Raw genomic sequence first — 16,135 nt, forward strand, 5'->3', positions numbered from 1 at the left:
TAATTTTTAATATAATGGCCAACCCTAGATATGGGCTATAGGGACAAGAAAGCAGTTGGTTCCATTATTGCTGCCCAAAAGCTTGGGAGCATTTTTAACACAGTGTTGTTTATGCAATTTTGTTATGCACCTCATGGTATTTTGTGGTCTTTAGAAAAGTCTTAAGTTAATGTGGCTGCCTGACATCGTCAATCTCAACCCACTCTTAATCTGTTTTTTCCTTCTGTTTCTAATACCTTGAAAACATGGAAAAGTGAGGTACTTTTCATGGTAGTGTTTGAAGAAGTATGTGAGAGATATTGATATTACTTTTCAATTTTATTAGAATTTTAAATCTTCAATAATGACTTTTTAAGACTGAAATTGGAATATCTCTATTTAATGTTTTTAATGGTACAAATAAGGGTTTAAGCAATTTTCTAGATTTTTTAAAATGTCAGTGCAGTATTCATATTGAGACTGCTGTTAAAAATATACTCAAAATATATTCTTCCATAAAGAACTTTTGCCTTCAATAATAAATGGAAAACTTTTTTTCCATTTAATGTGATTTCTTTGTGCTTTCACAATGCAGAAAATTTAGATTAAATTATTTTTTTATTTCAACTAATTGCAAAATTTAATTACAGAAGCTTCATTGATTTTTCCATTGTAAGTAAATCTGCTGAAACAGTTTATTTGAAGTTCATCAAATAAAAAGACTGATTCTGATTTTTCCTATTTCAGATTATTGTGTCATGCAATGAAAGACCATATAGTGCGTGTCGCAAATGAAGCAGAATTTATTTTAAACCGACAAAGAGCTGAAGATGTCCACAAGCACGCTGAGTTTGAGGTAAGCCTGAGAGCTGGTGCATTGCTGGCTCTCTGTTTTCACTCAGTTGTCGCCTAGACTGTAACTCCCTGCAATAAAGAATTTATTTTTTTCTTCCAAAGAAGAAATTTACATTGAAAGCATTTCAAAACTGGTTTTTAAAAGCTTTGGTAAATGTCAAGCACAAGGAATGGGTTTAATTTCTCATCTTGTCACTGAAATTCATGAAAGCATTTACAGCTTGGAGAAATGCCTTAATCAGAATGTCTACTCTGATATAGTAGGCCCTTTGGTTCACAAAGAACTTTTCTGATTTATTGAAAATAGTAATGCAAATCACCTTATTAATTATTTTTGTTGATTATTTACAACAGTATGTATGAGTTCAGTGAAAAAGCAAAGCAATTATAGACCTAAAGGTATGTTATGAAAAATAAGAAATAAAAATATTTTGTTGAACAGATTTCATATTTTAAGGTCATTTTCTTCAAACATTTTGAATTTTGGAGCACTTTAAAACACTTGCTTTTTTATGTAGTGAAATACAATACTGCATATCTTTTTTGGTAGTTAGGAATCATTATCAACAGTAAGATTGAGTATTGGAAGACGTAAAAGAGCAGCTGACTCCCATAACTCTTAAATGGCTATAATTCTTATTCTGAGAAGTAGTCAACACTTGGTTGCTTTTTCATCAGTGAGTGGTACAGTATAAAATTTAAATTATGTAGCTTGAAGGTTATCCAAATGTTAAATCCCCTGTTTTAAAAATGTCTTCAGTTGAATAGGTTTCCAATTGTTTATACAGGATTAATTTTGTTCCTATTAAAAAAAAAGCATGCAAAAGTAATGGAGTAAATTTAATACTTCATTTTTTGACATGATTTTATCATATATGGTTTTGCATTTTTATGATGTTTCATATATTTCATCACTGGTTTTTATCGTCTCTGAACCTGCCTTGTGTTTGCATATATTTGTGTAGATGTAGGTATATATGTGCAGTCCTATATTTTCACATCTTTTACTGCTCAAATGACCTAGCATTAGGATTGAGATTGACAGACTTAGTATTGATGATAATAAATAGCTATATCAATTTATTAATCTGTCAGAAAATATCAACAAGCACCTGGTGGCTAGAAATAGGATGCAGGAATCTTAGTTTTGATGAGGTTTTTATCTCCTTGAAACAGTCTCTTAAATGTGCACTTTGATGTACTAGTTTTTGTGCTCCTTGACCTAGCTGAGAACTGTGAGACCCAGAGATATCTGTTGTCATTTTGAATACACATAACCTTTACTTCATTTTGTCAGAGCAGACAGCAGACACTCGTCATATGGGATTACAACAACTTTATTACCAAGCTTATACTGGATATTTTGAACATAGATAAAATTGCATTTACAATTAAGTGTATGTCAGAGTGAAGTTTCATACTGCCTCAACAATAAATAACATTTGATATCTATCAGAGCATCATGCAGTAACCTAAGATGACAATGGAAGATTGAGTTATCTGCTCTTTGAAGAACACATTGAGGTATAAGATCTGTCAGAACTCCAGACAGAATGAGAATATTCAATTAACTTCCAGCTTCTGTTAGCAAATAGGATTTAGAATATTAACTAAATTCCCTAAAGGAGTAGCCTCAAGTCTGTCTTATTGTCTGGTAAAGAAACCAACTCGGTTTTCATATATGAAAATTCTCATTACATTTATTGTAGGAAAAGACTGAGGTACACATTTTAGGCAAGTAAGTTTAAATCTGCAAATCATAAAATAAACTTGTAAAATGTAGACTGTTTTAATGTGAAATTCACAAGTCTTTAAATAAGGTGATGGTTAAAGTCTGAAAGAATGCTTTTTATATATTCTTTAATAATGGTGGGAATATAACTGAATATTTTATTATTCATCCTACTTGAAAGCAGTAGGGACAAAGAGATTTCTGGTAGTTTTCTGCTACATGATTGTATATCTGTCATTTTGTTTTAATAAACTGTATAGGTATACCTTCTGGGGTTTAGTACATGTTAATCAGTGCTCTCATCTAGAGAAGTGCATGACTTTTATTTTATTTCTGTCCTTTAAACTTTAATTGAATCATTATGGGTGAAATTATTTGTTCCAAACTGCACCAAGTTACTGTGTCTCCTACACAGACCACAGACCAGCATCTAAATTTTATTCTGTGGCTCCAGTTGCAGTCACAGCCAGGAAAATTCCTCCCAGAATAGGTATTTCACAGTTAACTTACATTTTGTTAACCTTTGTAATTGTTCAGGAAGAAAAATGAAAATTTAATTTTACTGTCCAATGAGCTGGTGAAATATTAACCTCATTACTAAGGCAGATCATTGTACTAATTGGTGCCTCCCTGTACAAGAGGATAAATTGGAAAATGAATTAACCCTTTATGAATTAATGTAACCATTGTTCTTTCCCAGATAGATTACTTGAAATGATGTCTGTAAACACAATAGAATGACCACTGTTAGAATCATACTGAATGCTAATGGGATCTGTACTAAAAAGGTAGTGTGCAGAAATATTAAGAATAAAATATAAAGTATGAGGTTAACTTAATTTTAATTGCTCTTTTGAATACTAGAAAATTGGTTTCTATTCAGCACTATTACAGTATTGAGTGTTGGCTAAATGTTCTGAAATGGTGCGCAAAGAACTGTAAGTGCAAAAAATGTGTCATAAAAGGTATTTTTTAAATTAGCTATTCCAAGAGTATTCTAGCCTTCATAATTTATACGTAAAAAATTATACTTTTAGTGGATTTATTTTGATTACTCTGGCTGCATTGCCTTTCTTTAGACATTTGGAAAGAATTTTTACGAGGAGGAGAAATTGAGTTTGAACTTAGCATGATTTTGAGTAAAGAAATGAAAAAATATTGTCCTTATACATAAAGAAATTATTTATCAAACCAAAAATACACTATAGAATTCTGAGATTTTAGAAAGAAATTCTCATGAAGGTCAAGAACCACAGCTTTTTTTTTTAGAGGTAGTTTTCTCTCAAAGGACACATGATGGAAATATTAGATTTTTTTCAGTTTAAAAAAATAGTGATATCTTTATCCATTAAAGTTTTTAGAATTGGTAGTATGTTATCAAAATTTGTTATGTTGTGGTATGAGATAGAAAATATACTCATTTTTTTAGTTTAGCATCTGTAGCAATAAAAAAATCAATATTTAAAAATTTTAGGTGTTAATACAATTTAAAAATCAGAACCAGTAAGTAATTTTTTCTTGTATATTATCCTATGTATGTTAGAGGTGTATTTTATATCTGAGAACACATGAAACATTTACAAAAGAAAGGCTACCTTTTAAGGTGTCTCCATATCCACATATGTACACACACATACAATTACACCCACATGAATGGCTTCATGTTTTTAATTTGAATTCTGTTGTCTTTGGCCTTGGTATTTCAGTTTTTATATGTTCTAACAGAGTGTTTGTTCATGGATAATATATAGTAGCAGGAAATTTCAATTGAATGGTGTCATGATTAAGAAATATTACTACAGAAAAATTCAGTGTCCTTGCCTAGACTCTTATGAACCAGACACTTTTTGATCGCTTCCCCACCCCTTTCATGGTGGTGTTGAGAACTGGAGGCACAGGAGGTGAAAATCACAAGTTGAGATAAGAACAATTTACTGGAAACAGCAATGAGATAAGAAAGAGAACAGTAACAGCAACAATATTAATAACAAAAGGTATAAGACAAATAAATGGTTTACGCTGTAAGTAAAACAATACTGGACCTTCTAGCCTGCCACACTTTATCTCAGACCAGAGAGAGAATGTCCCTTACTCCTGCCCCTAGCAACTGACTTGAGATGGTATCAAATAACACTAAGGTTTGGACATGCTTGCCTCCCTGCTACTGTAAAAAAATTAACGCTGTCCTGGATGAAATTAGGACAAATGGCATGTTCTATTCTTCTAAAAACCACTAATGATCAAAGAGCTAAATAAATAATAATTTTAGGGCAATCACAAGTAGCCTGTCTTTAACCAAGTGGATGTTCTTTCATTCCCAGTCGCAGTGTGCTCAGTACGCTGCTGACCGGAGAGAGGAGGAGAAGATGTGTGATCACCTCATCAGTGCTGCTAAGCATCGAGACCATGTCACGGCCAACCAGCTGAAACAGAAGATACTCAACATACTAACGAATAAACACGGTGCCTGGGGAGCTGTTTCTCACAGGTAAGCTGCAAACACAAAAAGTGTGAGGCTTTAAACATTACTTGCAAAGTTTGAGAGAAGCAGGCACTGTGTAAGTGAAATACAATTTTATTAGGGGTTTAAATGTAGCATATGCAAAACTGAACAATGTGCAGCTCAAGGAAGCGGGTATTCCTGTTAAAAGAATAATTGAAAAATATCTAAAATAGGTTATTTCTTCTGTGTGTAACTGATACAGTATTTGAGGTTTTACTCAGAGCTGTGTTGAGTACCAGTTTTAGAAGTTCATTCTATTCAAGATAGCAGTGAAATTAAATGTTTTTTTACATCATGCCAAAGAGAAGAGCCTTGCTTCTCAGAATCACAAAAATAGCCAGTGGCTAAAGTGCTGACCCTCATGTGGAAGATTTGAGCTGAAATTGCTGCTTTCCTTCATTCAGAGCAAGGTCTTGAACCTGGGTCTGTCATGTGAGTGCCCTGTCTGTGAAAGTAGAGTCTGCCAAGTCTCTCATGTTTGTGCATTCTAGCCACAAATACTTGATTGTTTATTCAGAATGAAACAACTCAAAAGAAATCAAGAAACTCCTGCTCCCAGATAATCACATTTTGCAGCTTGATTTTCTATTTAAATTCCTATTTATCTGCTCTGAATCATGCAGTGAAGAACAGAAAGATCCATTTTAGTTCTGATATACCTTTTCAGGAAAAACATAATTAGAGATGGATAACACAAAAACTATTTTCTAGATAAATATTCTTTGACAAAACATATTTGCATTTATGTTGACTACACATAGTTAGGGTTTAAGCCTATTAGAAAAGTTGCCAAGTAATAAATTTGACGTGTCAGCAATAAGGTTTAATAGATAGCATATCTACTGTTCGTTCTTTTTATAATTCTATCTAGTTGGTTCTTGCAGTTACACCATGTTTAAAACAAAAATGAATTTTTTCATGTTCATTATCCCTGTTTCTTCTAGAGAAATTACTCTGTCCTGGATGGTGATAGAAATGTATTTATTTTTTAAGATGGTAGAAATTTTGGAAAGTCAGTCTTACAGAAACTCTGTTGTCTAACACCAGAGATGTTCTGTGGAAAATTACAAAAATGACAAATAGAGAATTGTCATATAGTTAATTCAAGACAAGGCTTAGTCCATGAGGGGTGCTCATGTTATCTGTAGTTAAGGCTTAAAGCTGTGTGTCTGGAGATTTGAACATGCTGAAAATAAATGTGATTTTCATTCCTTTAAATGTCTTTGAATAATAATTAGCAATTTTTGAATAATGTTGTTGCTCAACTTTGTGAATGGCTGCAGACACTTTGCAGACTTATTTAATTTCCTGGTGACTACCTTTTCTAGGAGACTATGTCTTCTTAGGGCCCAATAACTTTTATCTCCTGGATTATTTATAGGTTTTTTAATGGTGACAGTCCATTGCTGCAGCTTTTTCTTCTCTTGAGTCCATGATAGTTTCTGATGGACCATAAAGTAGCTTGACACCTGTGACAAACCTATGAAATTTCTTACACTAAACAAAAGAAATTTTTTTTTTTATCCCTATAATGCAACTGGTTCAGTCTGCTTCTCAGTTACTGGCAGAGCTGCTTTCCATTTTCAGTGCTTGCAGTGCCAGGTGTGGTGTTTGGCTTGGTTGTGTTTTAGCCACAGGCAGTGGTAACCTGGAGAAGGGACACATGGTGACCGTACCAGGTCTCCAAGTGGAGCTCCCCATTTGTGGGAGCCAGTTGGGAAATGGTCTTGCACTGCAGTTTTGGCCATGTGTGCCATGGTAACTTTGTGATCCAGCACACAAGTGCACTTTCTGTTGTGGGACTAGTGGGCTGCGTATGGGGAGGACTGGGATGGCAGCAGGGAGAGGGAGATGGCCAGTAGAAGAACCTCTGAGCCTTCTTAGGGACCAATGTCACCCAGTGGGAGGTCTGAAAGGCTTTAAAGTTAGAAAGCGGAGAGGGGTCTTATAAAACTCCTCAGCCACAGAATGCAAAACACTGTTGTTAATTAGATACTCAAATACTTTTTTATATGATGGAGGTCAAGATGGCTTCCAAAATCATACACACCTCTCGTCTTGGCTGGCACAAAGCACAACAGGACTCATCTCTGGTTTTAGTTCCTGACACGGAGTTAACAGCATTAGCAGTCTCTTTATAAACTCATGCTTCCCTGCGCCTTGAGAGATACAGCCTGACAGGAATACAGTTACTTTAAAAATATACAAAAAACCACATTATCACATAGACCTCTGCACTTCTGTAGTGATTTTAAAATTTCCATTGGGAAAAGTGTTCCCAATTCTGAAGACACACTGCTGGTTTCCTTTTCAGCTTGAGCACTGGAGACCCTTCATTGAAATGGTGAATTTAGGGAGATCCTTCTCTGTCCCAGGTGGGGCAGGGTAAGAAACAGGCCATCATTTCTGCACAATAAATACTTGGGTAATGGCAATACCTTTTAGCATCCAAATTGGATAAGACAGGAAAATATTTGTGCAGACATGAGTGTGATTCTCCAAAGCTTCAGTTCTCTATCTGCACAGTGGCAGCAACCAATGCAGCATAAAAGTACAAATACGTATAGAATCATAGGATCATTTCAATTGAAAAGAACCTATAAGATCATTGGATTCAACCATTAACCTAACATTGCCAAATCCACCAAAAATGATGTCCCTAAATGCCATATCCACATGTGTTTGAAACAACCCCAGGGATGGTGAATCAACTACCTCCCAGGCAATTTGTTCTAATGTTTCACAACCCTTTAAGTGATTAAATTTTTCCCAATATCCAATCTAAACCTCTCCTGGCCTAACTTGAGGTCATGTTCTCTTGTTCTATCTTGCCCTGTATATTTTTGTTTATCTCTTCTCAAGATAAACAATTTTCAAGTTTGTTAACATAGATGCTCACATTACAAAATGTTATGGTTTCATTTCATCAAATATGAGCCAACTGTAGAGAAAATTTTTCCTTGTGTTTGCAGTTCAACAGAATGAGCTTGTAAGCCTACCCAGGTTTTGTGTCTTTGTGTATTGTCTTTGCAGAAAGCAGCAAACAGCATTTACTATTTAATCTGTAGGTGCCACAAAGCTTACTCTTTGTTCATTAAGAAACAAAGAGACTCTTAAGAACCACAGAAGGTTAGTACTGAGAGGAAAAGCAGGAGGTCTGATGTTTTGATGTGTTCTACATGCTATAGTATTTGTAAACTATGAATTTTAAGTATATTATCATAAAATCTTCCCAAAATGTCTGAAGAAACCAGAATGAAGTTGAATGGTCTAAGCCAACAAAATAGCATATGAGACTTTGAATTCTAAATTATAGTTATATATAGATAGCTTAACTAAAAATATCCTAAATTAATAGGTGGCTTGCATTTCAATTAGCTTCCTAATTAGCTATTAATTTATGAAGGTGAAATTAATTATAGGCTAATACTCCACAACTTGAATAAATGTCTACAAACACAATCATTTGTATAACAAATTCCTTTCTGTATGTTAATCAATCAGTAGTTTGAATAGTCTGAGACTCTCTTTACTCTTTCATCTCCTTCTGACTAAAAATGGCAAATAACAGTTTGATAAAAAACTTTAATTTTTATTGCTTGTCAGTGTTAGCCTCTTTCCTTCTTCACAAATGTTTTGCCTTTATATCTTAAAGTGAAACCCAAAGTTCCTTTTCTCAATTTCTGCCAAGTGTGAGCATCAGATCTTCTATAACAAATGGAAATTTACTTAATCATCTCATTTTCATCTACATATCTCAGACAAAACATAACAGATTTCAAAATAAATCCCATTAGTTTGTTATAAATCCTGTTTGTGCCCTTCAACAAAACTAATTCAATTTCCCGCATTTGGCAATTTGATACTTTTAGATATCTTTGTAATAGCTTACCATACTTGGTTTTTTTTCCCTTTTTTAATTTCAACATTATATCAAAATTAAAATTCTGCAGGCTTTTCCCATTCAGATGAGGAATTGATGAGTTAGTTGTTTCTTTGATGCATTGTCACTTGTTCAGAGGGAATCTGCAACATCAGGACAAATCAAACAGGGTGTTTCATAGCTTAGCATTCCAAGCTTCTTTAAGCCAGCACTCACCCTCAGCGTTTTTCAGGGTTATAGTTTTTGTGTCACAACATATGCTTCCTTCTGCCTTCTCTGTCAGCTTCATATGGTGCTTCTCTCCCTCTCCATCTGTGTATCTCCCCATACACATATTTAAAAAAAAAAAAAGTTTTGTAAAACTTGTCTGTATACACAGTTCAAATTTCTCATCAACTGTATGAATGTCTGTATTTTGGCCCATAAACTGTTACTGTCTTACTTCAGCTTCTTGGTTTTACCAGATACCTCAACTTTTCAAAAACTTTCATTCAAGAATACTGAATATAAATATTTCTACCTTACAGTTTGTATAAATTTAAAGCAATTTAGAGCAATAAAAGGAGTTCAGAATTCCAATTAGCCTTCAAAATCTGAATATGAAATACTTGTCATAGATATTTTCATATGATCAGTTTTGGTATTCACAGGAGGACTACTATAATGAGAAAAATGACATTTAAAAATGAGACTTCGTTCTCTTGCTTTCTGTGATTTAATGAAAGAGGTTCCACCTACATTAAAGCAGCTGTACCAAATAGCAAGTATACAAGGGCTTTTTCTGTTCAAATCCATCTTTGGTTAAACTAGACACCCATAACAAATTAATCATTCATGGTGGAGGGCAGAGCTGTCAAACTCATTCTGTGGTGAAGACCAAATTCGTCTGGGGAGACAGGCTGGAAATAAAAAGTTTCTTGCCAGTCAGCTAGTTTTGTCTCTCTCTGCAGCGTGTGCTTCTGAAGAGATTGGGTTCTGCTGGGGGCCAGAGGGATGAGAACAGAAAGAGAACTTCCTTTCCCAAGCCTATGGGGGTTGGCAGTTAAATAAGTTGATTCTGGAAAAACACTGTTTCTAAACCAAATGTTTCCAGTTTACAGCAAGGGAGACCAGATCACAGGAATTTAGAATGTTGTTTCCCTTACAGCCATCCTTTGGCATTCTCTGACTCCATCTCTATAGTATGCTGTCTTAGGAAAATTTCAGAGAGGCACAGAACCTATTCTAACCCCCACTGCAAATCAGACTAATCTGGTTTAGCTATTCATTCATTTCTGGCTCATTTTAACTGCTAGGCATAAATTACAAAGGGGGCTTTAGCAGTGGAAAAGATGTAGGACCAGATCCTGTCTACTGGATCCAGAAGCGTGTTTGACGTGCTCTTTCTTAAAAGGTCTCTTAAGGTTTTGCATTTTTTCCACATACTCTGTAAAAACTATGAGTTTTCTGTTTCTCAAATTGGTGGAATTTTTTTTTTTTGACAGAATATATTCTTCAAAATTGGTCTGATTGAACTGCCCACTTTTTAGCTAGTTCTTCAGCTATCCTGTTACAAGTTCCAAATATTTGGTTCTGAGATGACTTCATCCCAACAAAATTAAGAAAAAGTTTTTCTACCTTCTGTTGTTTTTAATTTACTGTAGTATTTGAGAAAACTTGACATCAGCAAATGTGTCAGCAACATATTTTCAGTCCAGTATTAGATATCCATTTATAGCAGGATTTAAACATGAGTGAGATGATTTTGTTAATCTGATCACTCTTTTGTAGTACTTTACATTTCAATCAATTTTTTAACTTTCTTACTGTGCTTTCCACTGTGTGGCTGCTCCACCCATTGCACACCCTCTTCCTTCTTCCCTCCCTGACTGCTTACCACTGTGGTGGAAGGCAGAGACTATTTGAAGGAGCTCTTGCTAATGGTACTGAGAATTTTGATGAGCATGATGGAAAAAGGGGGATGGAAGAAGTCTGTATCCTTTTCTAATAATAGATGTAGGGTGATATTTATGTATAGAGATATCTGCCAAGAAAGGAGCATTGTATTACCAGAGATGGGCTGTACAAGCAACTGCACAACTTGTGTGTGTGGTATTTTTTCAGTTCTGTATTTGTACAAGGTTGCTCAGTTGTTTTGAACTGTGGCACTGTTCTATGGATGTGTTCCCAAAGCTGAAAGAAACCTCGTAAGAAAATATTTTTTTTGGAAAGAGGTAGTGTTTTCAAATGTTGAGAAACAAGTGGTGCTCCAGAAAGACTTGTTCAAATTCTACGGAGTGACTTGTTTTTTTTCTAGGAAGTACAGTACATTTAATTTCATCATAAGAAGGAAGTCTTCTGCACTTTCACCTTATGACTTCTGCATAAAGAGGATTTTTTCCTGCTTTTTTTTCTGCCTAATTTTGGGGTTCCCTAAAGAAAAAAGAGAAGCTTTGATTTTTTTTTTTTTTTTTTTTTTTTTAATTTAAGACTTAGGGAAAACAGATCTTTAGATGTCAGTATTTTCTTTAACTGGAACAGTAATCGGAATACAGACCCAAATTTCATACAGTCAATTTGCCATTTTTATATTTATTCTAGCACTTTACACACACCAGGAGGAAGGCCACCATTAGCAGACTGAGGGTGACTTCTGCTCCTCCTTAAGTCTGGCCATGGATTTAGCATGTGCATGCACATGCAGCCATTTGGCTTCCAGGGAGCCAGTCACAAGAACAGCCATAAAAGTTCAGACCTGTGGTCCATCCAGCCCTGCAACCTTCAACTATAACTGAACAATTAAGAAACAGCAAAATTGGACAAGTAGATGTGATGGATCCATCCAATACTCAGACTTCTTGAATTTTCAACTCAGGGTTTCCTGAGGAATCTCATTCAGTCAGTCTTGATTTTGAATATTCCATGTCTTGGTAGGACTTCAGAGTACCTTCTGCCTTCATGTTTTCCTCCTACTTCCTGCAGCAGAAACAAACTCTGCAGTGGTTATCAGCAGACTGGACTAACAGTTGCTGATATTAGACAATGTTCCTGGTGCCTGTTCTCCTTCTTTTCCTGCCTCCAATTGAGAAAGAAGTAGAAACTCAGTAGAAGCCATGAGGGAAGAATTTCTCGTTGCTAGATACCGCTTTGCTCACTTTTCCGCACATGTCTACCTAGTATTACCTCGGCAACATAGCAGTGGATATTTCATCTTCCCCATATAAAAGAAAAGAAAGCAAAGAATAAAAAAAGAACAAAAGTCATAGATCTAAAAATTCTGAATAAGAAAATTTTATGCTTCTAAGAAGGCCATATTTTCTCAGAAATGATAATTCTTTGACATATTCTTTATTTTCTGACATAAAATGGGCAAGACCTTATTTTTAAGTCTTTTTTAGATACCATTACAATCCAGGGTTCTTTCCTATGTGAAGGAATATATCTTCAAATATATCACAGAAGATGAATGCCAAGCTGTAGATATTTTTTTTTCCTAAGAGAAAAATCTGTACTGTTTTGGTAGACTTCTCCACCATTTCTTCTTGTAGACATTAGAAATGCAAAGTTTAACCAGAGATGAAAACCCAGTGGAACAATTTTGATTCTCTTTGTCTCAAAAGCTTAATGTCTTGTACTTTTTTATTTGAAAAGTATTTCTGTCCAACTATACTATTGTCAAATAATTTCAGAAATTGAGAAGAAAATTTGGAAAGGAACTGAAGATTAAATCATCTCCACTCACCAAGGAAGGTGTAATGTGGTACATCCTAATCCCATCCTTTGCATCCCCCTTTCTTTATAGGATATGAAGTGCAATTCTGCAAACACCTCAGAAAACCTGTTCCATGCCTTTGAGAGACTTATAGTTGAATTTGTATGTACATTATTAGATCATTTGCTTTGCTTAAAATTAGAATAATTTTATGTGGTTTTAAACCTAGCTCTTGTCTTCTTTGTTATTTTTTTCCTCATGGTAATGTGTAATCAGCTAATATATGTAATATACTGATCTGTTTCTCTTGTCTACTCTGTATTTGGGTTTATTCTCCTCCTGTTTTTCCACAGTAGGGAAAAAAATCAACTCTCATGATGATTTTTTATTTTTGCCCCATTTTCCCATTTTTACTTTTCTCTGGTACAATACCTTCCTCCTTCAAAATATTTTAGAGCTTTCCTAAGCCAATTCTTGGAGCCCTATCTTGCAGTATTGCTACAGGGGAGCAATAGGCAAGTGCATATGGAACTGCTGCTCCCAAGTGCCATGTAAGAAGGAAGTCCTGTCTTCAGATGTACAGGAGGAGCATGGTTACTTGGACACAGAGGCCAGAAACAGAGTCTTGTCCCTTCCCTCTTGCCAGGTTTCCTTGGGTTTGGTGTTTCTGTATGTATTTTGTTAACCCAGTCTCTATATTCACAGATACAAAGCTGTGAAGATCATCCCTAGATAACTCACATTTCTAATTTCTGAAAAATATTCCCAGCATATATCTCTCTTTTAATTGATCACTTTTGACTGGGGGGTTTTGTGGATTTTTTTGGTTGGTTGATTTGGTTGTTTTGGGTTTGTTGTTTTTTTTTTTTAATTGATTCATTTTAACTTTTTAAAACAGTGAAAAAATAAGTTTACACAGATTTACTTTGACTGATTCAGAAAGACGATGTCAGTCATAGTTGTTACATGACTTGAAGGAGATTGCTATACTTGATTATACTGCATTCCTTGTTGATAAAATAGACATGGTAATGCACAGTATAATTCTAAAGACAAGTTACATCATTCAGGTTGATATTGAAAGTACTGTAAGCTTGGTTTTATTATCTGGTTTTACATAGCTTATGTAGATTTGGTACATTTGTCATTATGCATTTACTTTTTCTTTATGAGAGTATTTTTACATAACCTGTAAGCTCTTTTTTTTTTTTTCCAGCAGTAATATCTGTTCACAGAGAGTTTTGATGTATATTATAGATCTATTTTTTGTACTCTTACAGATATAATATATCTGAAGGTGACAGATTGCAAGCTTCTCCCAGTGTTTGGGCTCCCCAGTATATTGGTAACTGTTGTCAATATTATGGACTGTTGGTTAGGTTGTAAAGCTCCATTGCTCAGGAGTGTTATATTTTGAAGTCATCTGTCATGGATGTGTTGTAGAGATAGGGGACTATTTATGTTTATGGCATTTTAAGTAACTCACTAAGACCCTTTAAAATATACAGAAAAGGCTTGTTTACTGTCATCACTGCTCACTTAATCCTGTGACCTTGACACGATCGTCCGCCCATAAAGCTCCCTGTAGGTAGTTCAATAAAATAGATGAAGATGAATAAAACAGAGTCCAATGATTGTTTCAGCTTCAATAATATACTGTCTTATGCCATAAGTGTTTCTGAAACATTCAATAGTACTGAACCATTTTAAAACACAATAATGAAGCAGATTATCCAGTTGTCTACATTATTACAAAATCCACCAAAAGATTCATAAACCACATAGATTCTGTGTTTAATTTGAGAACAGTAACCATTGTTTTGAAAAATAGTCTGTATACATAATGCCAAAACACTAATATTGAAATTATTTCTTAAAACTAAAGTGTCCTGGTTTTTCAGATTCCCATTTTTAGGTTTTTTTTTTTCACTTTTCTCCTGATATCAAATTATATTTATCGAGTGGGGATGCTTTTGGTTTTGTTGCAGTCAAAATCTGAATCTAGGAAGTATTCATGTTAAATAGATTTCTTTAGATGATTTACTAGAGGCTATGTTTGCACTTATGGTAGGAAGCAATAAAAATGTACATAAAGAGGAAGTTAAATTTGATGTCTCTTAGGTTCAATTTATAAAAACTACTGAAGCCTTTGGGATACTTTGCCATAAGAGTGCAATAATTTTTATGCATAATATATCTTGTGCTATGTGAAAACATGGAGGAAAGTAAAGTATGATATATTTGCCTCATGGTGAGTGGAATGTTGTTTTGGTATTAAAAAGTGTTCACTTTCATTTCTTTAATATCTAGACATTAAAGTTTCCAATTCCTGTTAGGTAACAATGCATTATTTTTAAATACATAATAATCTTTTACACTGAATAATGCCCTAACCTCTTCTACTGTCTTGAATAAAATGTGAAATTTTCAAAGTTGATGACAGCTTAATAGTTGAGGAAATTTATTTCGTGAACTTCAGACAGTGTTTTCAGTGGTAGAGTTTCATACTGAACTGCTGAGCTAAAAATAGTGAAAATTAAGTGAGTGAAACCTGTCAAAAAAGAAGACCAGCCAGAAGCAAGTTTTAATATGTATCTCCCAAACTAAAACAGACTCTACTATCCTTTATTATTTAATCTAAATTAAGTACTACTGAGAAGAATGAGAGAAAATAAAACGATACCAGACCTTATTTTTGGCCAAATGCCAGGCAAGTTTGAATAAGAAGTTCTTTTTCTTAATAATCTTTTCATGTGAGATCATTATGATGAGTTGGTAAAAATCTCAGTTAGTATACTTTTAGAGTACCCAGATATACAAACTGTTTAATCGTTCCCTCAGTATGCACTACCTTTCATTTCTAACAGTCTTGGTATTCAAATTTTGGAAACACCCAATTGGAAATTTGTGTGGAATGGCCAATTTCTCTGGAAATGTTCTCAAGGAAAATGACATGGTCTGTTACATTTTAACAAAGAAGATGCTATGAAGTTTTGAAGCCTGATTAAATAAAGCAAAAAATTAAAATTAGTATAAAAGATGGATTGGATGGAATTTATGAACAATTCAGTAGTGTTAGAGAAATATTAAAAATTGTCTTTAAAAAACGAATTTTTTTTAACATAGAAATTATGTTTTTCTTTAGAGTAAATTTTCCTTTAGCTTATCAGTATGCTGAGGCTTAGTTTTTGACTGGGTTTTTTGACATACGATACTGTTTATGTTGTTCTTGCTTGGTGAGGAATATATTATCTTCCCTAGAAAGAAGCAGACATGTTTCTTCTGAAACACACACCATAAAAAAATGACACACCTGGCCTCCACTGGCTATTCATTCATGCTCCTTCCTTAGTGGTGATCCAGTGTAAGCCATGTGCATTAATTTTTTAGTATGTTCGTTGCACAATCTAAATCTACAAGTCAGTGTTGGGCTTTATCTGTGGTACTCCCTGTACAACTGTATCGTTTGATAACCTTTTTCTAAGCTGTGAA

General features: G+C 34.3%; 1 protein-coding gene across 14 annotated transcripts in view; it reads left to right on the forward strand.

Annotated features, from left to right (window-relative positions):
* The window catches only part of NBEA (neurobeachin), a 455,021-nt gene that overhangs the window by 232,170 nt on the left and 206,716 nt on the right, over nt 1–16,135 (forward strand). For all 14 annotated transcript variants that reach the window (XM_038127945.1, XM_038127964.1, XM_038127973.1 and 11 more), the window contains 2 exons: nt 727–835; nt 4,888–5,054. In XM_038127945.1, the coding sequence (XP_037983873.1) occupies nt 727–835; nt 4,888–5,054 (276 nt within the window). The remainder of the gene's footprint in view (nt 1–726; nt 836–4,887; nt 5,055–16,135) is intronic.

Source organism: Motacilla alba, chromosome 1 (genome assembly GCF_015832195.1).
Source record: "Motacilla alba alba isolate MOTALB_02 chromosome 1, Motacilla_alba_V1.0_pri, whole genome shotgun sequence".
Lineage (NCBI taxonomy): Eukaryota > Metazoa > Chordata > Aves > Passeriformes > Motacillidae > Motacilla > Motacilla alba.